This window comes from Trichechus manatus, unplaced genomic scaffold, assembly GCF_000243295.1.
Source record: "Trichechus manatus latirostris isolate Lorelei unplaced genomic scaffold, TriManLat1.0 scaffold00008, whole genome shotgun sequence".
Classification (NCBI taxonomy): Eukaryota; Metazoa; Chordata; class Mammalia; order Sirenia; family Trichechidae; genus Trichechus; species Trichechus manatus.
In genome coordinates this window covers 15,650,572-15,659,278 of record NW_004443944.1, presented here as the reverse complement: position 1 = coordinate 15,659,278, position 8,707 = coordinate 15,650,572, and the positions used below count along the sequence as shown (strand labels likewise).

Genomic DNA, 8,707 nt, shown 5'->3' with positions numbered 1-8,707 from the left:
CTCTCCAACCTGAGGGTGGGTTTCCAAATTCAGAGCTTATCAGAAAGCCTGGTGAGATCTTTATTCCAGGCAGGCATGGAGGTCTGGCCATTCTTCCAGGCAACACACACAGAACCCCAAGTCCATTCCCTGCCCCTCATCATTTTCTTGGCCCCTATCCAATCCTGACAATAACAGCAATGACAAATGATAACAGAAAATGCTTTACATCTGCCTTTTAGTCCTCGCAAGAAGCATAGGAGGCAGATACCATTATTATCCTCATTTTACAGATGAAGAAACTGAGGCCCAGAGAAGTTAAGGTCTCTGTCTAAGACTGCCCAGTGAGAAGTGGTGGAACCAGGATTTGGACCCAGAAGTTTGGCTCTAGCTGAGCTCATGACCACTACACATACCACCCTAAAAACCCAGCCCCGACATCAGGGTTTGGACAACACCCTGATTCTAATGACCGAGGCCCACTCAGGCCACCCCGATCACATATGCCCAGCACTGATCACAGCCCTCGATTCTGACCACAAAGATACTGATCAGCTGCACCCAGGCCAGCCCACACCCTGAACCCCAGCCCCAGTCTTGACTACACATCCAGCCCTGCTCAGTCTCAGAGGTCACAAACTGCACAACCCAGGGCCAAGTTCAGAGTTTATCTGGCCTGATGGCATTTTAATAAATTTTGAGGCAACATTCAAAATCAGAAAATAAGATCCCTAAAAATCCAGATCTCTAGATTCTGTAAAAAAAAAAAAAAAAAAAGAAGAAATCAATTGATCTAGCCATGATCCTGAGAGGTGATGGGGATGTGTGCTTGGGTGGAAGGGGGGAAAGGAGACAGGTGGATGGATTTGGCATATCTGTGGAAGGCAGAACTAAAGGCCTTGTTGATCTATTGCACGTGGGGAGTGGGGGAATCAAGGATGACACAAAGATTTTGAGTCTGAGCTCCTGAGCAAATACAGCCCATTTGCTGAGATGGGGAAGTCAAGGGGAAGAGCAGGTTTAGGGCAGAAAGTAGGGGGGAAATGGAAAGTTCTGTTTCAGACAAAGTAACTCTGAGGTACTATGACACCCCAAGTGATTTCAAGCAGGCAGCTGGATATGGAGGAAACTGGGCCTCACTTTCCTCTTCTGTAAAATGGGAGGTGGGGAGGGCTTTGAGGGTCTTGGGTCAAATTTCCAAGTGTGGTCAAATCCCAAGACCTCATTGTAGCCACACAGCCACCCTCTGTCACAGGAACTTTTATCCCCATTTATCAGACAAGATCACTGAGGTTTGGGAAACCAAAGTAACTCTCTCCCAAACACACCGAGGCCTCCCCTTTCCCAGCCTGGTTCTGTGCACAATAAATGCCTCAACACAGCTCCATGCCCACCCCCAACCCCACCCAGCTGTCACACACACCCCCACTTCCTTATGTGAGCTGCCTCGGGTGCTCAGGCCAGAGGGGTTCCCTGACCGAGGTTATTGGTGGTCCCAAAGGACTCCACTCCCAGACTCACACTGGGTGAATCTCAAAGAAAGAAAATTCCAGATGAAGGGGATAGGGCCATGCAGAGGGTGAGGCAGTGGGGGTCCCCCAAGGGGAAAGAGGTATATGGGGCAGCATCTCAGATTCCAATCCTCAAGGCCGAATCTCTGGCCAACCAACCCCATCAGCAAGACCTTGGATGAGTCCTTCTCCTCCCTGGGCCTCAGTTTCACCATCTGCCCAGTGGACTGGAGCAGATGACCTTGGGTGACCTCTGAGGTACTATCACGTTAGGAAACAGCCCCAGAGCTCCCCCTTCAAAGACCTGATTCTCCCTGCCTCTGACCTTTCTGGAAAAGACCGTAAGCCCCTCCCCTAGGCACAGCCCACCCTCTGCAGAAGCGACTAGCCCGAGGAAGCCGCACGGACCCCAGGGATCCTAGAAAGCCCCCCAAAGCCGCCACTCTCGGGATGGCCCGGCAAGGGTCCAGCCACTCACTCTCACGCTGCTCCCGCTCACGGATGATGGCGTCCAGCCACTTCTGCTTCTCCTCAGCTGTCTTGGCCATGCAGACAAACCACTTGTTCTTGGCCGTGTTGTGGATCTTCCAGCCATTGGTGACGGTGTAGCCATGGCTGTGGTAATCCGCTGGCAGGGGCAGGAGGCAAAGGTGGGTGAGCGTGAACTCAGCCGTACGACTCTCAACATTCTGTAAGTTAGGGTCGGTGGACTAGCCCTTCCTGCTCCAGAAGGACAGGGCTGGGGCATCAATAGGGAAAAGCATTCGGGAGCGGAACTTCTAGCCCCTCCAGTGCTTACTCTTCTCCTGTCTATTCTCTGGTGGAAGAAGAGGACATTCTCCCAAGCCCTCAGTTACAGGGGACTTCAACATACTCAACTGCTAATCAAAAGGTTGAAGGTTTGAGTCCACCCAGAGGCACCTCAGAAGAAAGGCCTAGCAATCTACTTCCAAAAAGCAGTCATTATAAACCCTATGAAGGACAGTTCTCTGACACACACGGAGTTGACAAGAGTCGGAAACTTGATGGCAACTGATTGTTTTGTTTTGTTTTGTTTTTTTTCTTTTTTCCTAAGACCTCACAGCTCTGGCACAGGCTCAGGAGTAGCTCACGGGAGACCACTACCTGGAGCCCAGGAATGCTTCCCAGCCTCAACTGTCTTACTCAGGCACCTGGGTTACTTAAAATCTCAGTGCAAGCCCGATTATGCCCTTCACACTGCTGGTTTGGATGCTAAATGGCAAACCTCTTCGCAAACAGGTTGGCATTAGCTAGAGTAGTTACAGATGGTCATACTCTGCGCCTGAGGAGGGTTGACAGGTTTTACAAGACTGCCAAAGGGCTCGGCGGCTCAAAACCAACCAAGAACCCTGCCCTAGACAAACTCAAGGACAGATACACCAACAGATGCCTGCAAGATGGCTCGGCATCACTATTCACAATAGTGAGCAGTGGCAATAATCCGAGAGGCCACCACCAAAAGAATGGCTACGTTGTATAATATCTCCACAGTGGAATACTACACCACCACAGAAATAAATCAACCAGCTACCAAGAGCTACACACAGAAACATGGCGGAATCTCACCCACATGATGCTGAGTGAATGAAGCAAGATGCGAAAGAATGTATATGGCGTCATTCCAACTTATTATATAAGATTCAGACAGGGAAAATTAAAATGTTCAGTAATGCATACTTAGGAGGTAAAAATATTTTTTAAAAGCAAGAAAATGGTTATCACAAAATTCAGACAGAGGTTAGTTCCGCTGGAAGAAAGGAGTGGTCACTGCAAAGGAGCTGGTGATGGACTTCTGGGGTGCTGGCAGCGGTTTATTTCTTAACCTGGGTGTTATAGCTTGAATTGCGTCCCCCCAAAATATGTGTCGGAGTTCTGATGCCTATACCTGTGGATGTAATCCCACTTGGAAATAGGGTTTTCTTTGTTATGTTAATGAGACCGTATCAGCGTAGGGGGTGTCTCCAACCTAATCACCTCTGAGTAATATAAACAACATCACAGACACAGAGACAAGCAGACACTGAAGGGGGGCAGACGCCACCTGAAGATCGACAAGGAACTGACGAACACCGGGGCTACAGAAGCTGAGACAAGGGTCTTTCCCCAGAGCCAACAGACAGAGCTCTTCTCTGTAGTTGGTGCCCTGAATTTGGACTTCTGACTTCCTAAACTGTGAGAAAATAAATTTCTGTTCTTTAAAGCCATCCACTTGTGGTATTTGTGTTACAGCAGCACTAGATAACTAAGATACTGGCTGGCTACCTGGGTGTTCACTTTATGTATTTATGTTTCAGGCACTTTTCTGTAGATAGGTTACATTTCACAATAAAACCAAAGAACCAAACCTGTTGCCATCAAGTGGGTTCCGACTCATAGCAACCCTACACAACAGAGTAGAACTGCCCCATAGGGTTTCCAAGGCTGTGATCTTTACGGAAGCAGACTGCCACATCTTTCACCCGCAGAGCAGCTGATAGGTTCAAACCGCCGACCTTTCAGTTAGCAGTTGAGTGCTTAGCCAGCCTTACGTTTCACAATAAAGGAGAAAAAGTCGTTTAAATGAAATAGAGAGGGCCAAGGAGCAGGAGGGGCTGGGCTCAGACAAGGGCTAGGGGAGAGGGATACCTGTCCCATCTTCCACGTTCTCCACCTCCATGACTTCCGTGTTGATTCGCCCCCTGAAGATGTAGAGGGAGCCATTGATGGATTTGGTCCTCTTGGTTGATTTCTTGCTCCCGGTGACCCTGAAAAACAATGGGAAGTCAGCGCCCCCTGCACCTCACACCAGATGCCATGGATTGAATTATGTCCCCCCAAAAATGTGTGCATCAGTTTGGCTGGGCCATGATTCCTGGTACTGTGTGATTTTCCTGTATGTTGTAAATCCTACCTCTATGATGTTAAGGAGGGAGGATGGGTGGCAGTTGTGTTAGTAAGGCAGGACTGGATCTACAAGACTGGATTGCATCCTGAGGCAATCTCTTGAGATATAAAAGACAGAAGTGAGCAGTGAGACAGGGGGAACTCATACCATCAAGAAAGCAGTGCCAGGAGCAGAGCGCGTCCTTTGGACCAGGGTCCCTGCGCCGAGAAGCTCCTAGTCTGGGGGAACACTGATGAGAAGGCCGAGAGAGAGAAAGCCTTCCCCTGGAGCTGACACCTTGAATTTGGACTTTCAGGCTACTTTACTGTAAGGAAATAAACTTCCCTTTGTTAAAACCATCCACTTGTGGTATTTCTGTTACAGCAGCCCTAGATGACTAAGACACCAGAATACAAATGTTTTCAACAGAGCAAGGGGAGAGCAGAAATACTGAGGGGAACTCAGGGCAGGTAGGGGTGCTAGATCAGAAGTAGGGGCCTCTGGTGGCTGCATGGCTTGAGCAAGTCACTTCTCCTCTCCCAGCCACAGTTTCCTCATCTGTAAAACAGGATAAGAGCCTTGCTGACCTTTCAGAGCTACTTTTCAGCTAACAGAAAACATCAGATGAGAAACCAATAAGAAGCAACAGAAACCCATTCTTCTTGGCTAGAAAGTGGGAAAGGCCCATTGAGTTTCTAATAAACAGACAAAGACTTCCAGAAACAAGACCAGAGTGGAAAGAGAGCTTGGGGAAGGCAGTCCATCCATCCGTCATCCACCCACCCACCATTCACTCATTCCCTTGGGTACTCACTCCACCACTGGCCCAAATATCTGGCCAGCACTTCCTATGGGAGGACACCAAGTTACGAGTCACCAGGGGATCCATCCAGGCATTCAAAAAGCATTTACTGAGCACCTACTGCGTGCCAGGTGCTATTCTAGGCACTGAGGCTGTAGCGGTGAACACATCAAAGTCTCTGAGAGTTGATCTTCTAATGCAGGGTGCAGGAGGCCCAGGGACAGTAAATAAATCAGTAAAGCACACAATAGGTCAGAAGTGCTAAATGCTTTGGTGGATGGGGGGCTGGAGGTAGAGGGTGTTGAGATTTTAATGAATGGGGGTGTCAGGGAAGGCCTCACTGAAGAGACATCATCTGAGCAAAGCCCTGAAGAAGGTAAGGAAGGAACTATGAGGATATCTGGGGAAGCACGGTCCAGGCAGAGGAAAGTACTCGAGGACATGGCCCCAAGGCGGGAGTCTGCCAGCCATGCTCTAAGGCCAGTGTGACTGGGGCCAAGTGGGTGAGGGGGAGGCGGAGGGCACAGGGAGGAAGGCCAGAGGAGTCACACAGATCAGATCCTACTGGCCTGCGGGCCGGCTTCAGGGAATGCTGGCCAAGGTGAAGATTTTGCCTTCACTCTGTGTATGAGATAGGAGGCGTGGAGGGTTAGAACTGAGGCATAACATGATCTGACTTAAGTTCCAGAAGACTCCCTCTGGCTGCCTATGGAGAATAGACTGGGAGGGGTTGAGGGGGAGACAGGGAGAACGGAGAGAAGACACCACAGTAACGGAGGCAAGAGAGGAGGATGGCTTGTATGTGTATATATACATGCGTATATACATATGTATGTCATAGCTGTATTTTTGCAAACTTTTTATTACAGTATAAAATCCATTCAAAAAAAGTCACAGAAGTATATGGCACAACTAATTTTTACAAAGCGAACACACCTGTGTAAGCATTTCTAGCCCTTCGGAAGCCTCCCTTGTGCCCCGTTCCAGTGACTCTCCACATTCCCCCAAGGGCGGCCACTATTCTGAGGACTAACCCCATAGATTCGCTTTGCCAGTTTCTGAACTTCACATAAACAGAATCACACAGTGTGTGCTCCTTTGTGTCTGGATCCTTTTGCTCACCATCATGACTGTGAGATTCACCCGTGTTGTTAGGGTAGCAATAGTGATGGACATTTGGGTTGTTTTCAGTTTGGTGCTGCTGGGAATGTTCTGGTAAGTATCTTCCGAAGAACATATGTGCACATTTCTTTGGGTTATATATCTAAGAGTGGAACTGCTGAGATCTAAGGAATATGCATGACCAGCTTTAGTAGACACTGCCAACCTGTTTTCTAAAATCATTGGACCAATTTACCCAGCAGCATAGGCGTGTGTTCCAGTTGCTCCACCTTCCCCACAGCTGGTATTTTTATTTCTCATTTTGGCCATGCTGGTGGGTATACAGTAGTATCTCATTAAACATTTCATCTGTATTTCCCTGAAGAGTAACAAGGTTGAACACCTTTTCATGTTTATTCACCATCTGGTATCTTCCTTTGGAAAATGACTGCCCCTTGCCCATTTTTCTGTTGGGTGATCTTCTTCTGAATGATTTATAGCAGGGGTTGGCAAACTTTTTCTGAAAAGGGCCAGACAGTAAATATTTTCAGTGCTGCAGCCCATATGGTCTCCGTCACAACTACTCAACTCTGGCCTTGTGCCTTGAAAGCAGCCATCCTGTTGTTAGTAGCTGCTGACAATTATGTGTCAGAGTGCAACTGCTCCATAGGGTTTTCAAGGCTGTGACTTTTTGGAAGCAGATCACCAGGCCTGTCTTCTGAGGCCTCTAGGTAGGTTTGAACCACCAACTTTTCAGCTACTAACTGAGCACTTAACTGTTTGCACCACCCAGGGACATAGACAATACAAAAAGGAATGGATGCAGTTATATTCCAATAGAACGTTATATACAAAAACAGGCAGAGGACAGAATTTGGTTTATAGGACTTCTTTATCTATTCTGCATAAGTCCGTTGTCAGCTGTATGGATTGCAAAGAACTTCTCCCAGTCTGTGACTTAGATTCTTACTCTGTTCACGATACCTTTTCATGAATAAAAGTTCTTAATTTTAACATATTCTAATTTATGTATTTTTCCTTTATATTTTTTATTCTATTTAAGAAATCTTTGCTTACCCTGAAAACATGAAAATAAAATATTCTCCTATGTTTTCTTCTAGAAGCTTTATTGTTTTATCTTTCACATTTAAACCCTACAGTCCATCTGAGGTTGATTTTTGTATATGGTGTGAGGTAGGTGTCAAGACTCATTTTTTTCCCATCAGATGCTAAACTGACCAAGCACTGTTTCTTGAACCGCACTGCACCTTTGCTGAAATTCAAATGGTTGCTTATATGTGGATCTACCTCTATTCTGTGCCATTAATCTATTTGTTTGTTTTTACACCAATACTACCCTGTCTTACTTACTGTGGCTTTATAATAAGCCTTGATATCTGGTAATAAAAGTTCTTTGGACTTCTTCTTCACAAATGTCTTAGCTATTTTTTGTCTCTTTGCATTTTCATATAAATTTTACAATCAGCTTATCACACACACACACACAAAACCCCTCTTGGACTTTCTAATGGAATTGTGTTTAAGTTCTGATAAAAGAATGGAAAGGATTTGTTGACAAAGAGAATATGGGGGTGAGGGCAAGTCAGAAGCAAGGACGACCACAATTTTGGCCTGATCACCTGGGTAAATGGTGGCCGTTTCCTGAGAATGAGGAAGACCAGAGAAGGAAAAGGTTTAGAGTGGGAGTTGAGATGAAAACGAAGAGTCCTGTTTCAGACACAATTTGAGTGTGGTTGAGAGCCAGACACTCAACTGAAAATACATATCTATAGTTCTTCTACTGTACACACCATGCACCAGGTATTGTTCTAAAAAGCACTCCCATGAGATGGGGGCTACTTTTATCCTCATTAACCGAAGAGAAAACAGAGGCACAAAAAGATCAACGTCACACTACTAATAAGCCTCTAAGACAGTAAGCAGGCAGTTGAGATATACGAGACTTAATTCTTCTGGGCCTCAGTTTCCCCTTCTGTAGAATGGGGGATGGGCTTTCAAAACCCTCCCCTCTACTTCTGACATTTTGAATGGAAACACTCTGAGTTAGAGACCTCCTCTGACACCGGTCCCGGATGGGCGGTGCCCTGCTTGAACCAGGCAGGGATGAAAACACAGTCGGCAGACACCTAGCAGCTTCAGGCGTCTCCTGTGACCACGTGAAAGTCAGGCCTGGAGTTCTAGCCATCACTGCCCGGTCCCTGGACCTCTCGGAGCCCAGCCCTCTGGCTCTCTATCTAGAGGCAGGAATGCCAGCAGCCTGCCAGATTCTCTCCAGAGACAGATGTGCCCTTCCCCTCTGGCCAGCCCGGTTCATTCCAGAACAGAGGCAGGGAATGGCCTTAAAGGAGCTGTGGCAGCCAAAGGGAAAGTCTGAAAAGGCCCACATGGAATCCAGCACAACTGGAATCA

At 47.3% G+C, this 8,707-nt stretch overlaps 1 protein-coding gene across 1 annotated transcript in view; it reads right to left on the bottom strand.

Annotated features, from left to right (window-relative positions):
• PREX1 (phosphatidylinositol-3,4,5-trisphosphate dependent Rac exchange factor 1) overlaps positions 1–8,707 on the bottom strand; it is a 138,880-nt gene that overhangs the window by 65,491 nt on the left and 64,682 nt on the right. Inside the window, exons 7-8 of the mRNA XM_023741468.1 lie at positions 4,137–4,255; positions 1,934–2,118 (exon numbers count right to left, since the gene is read on the bottom strand). Coding sequence (XP_023597236.1) covers positions 1,934–2,118; positions 4,137–4,255 — 304 coding nt within the window. The remainder of the gene's footprint in view (positions 1–1,933; positions 2,119–4,136; positions 4,256–8,707) is intronic.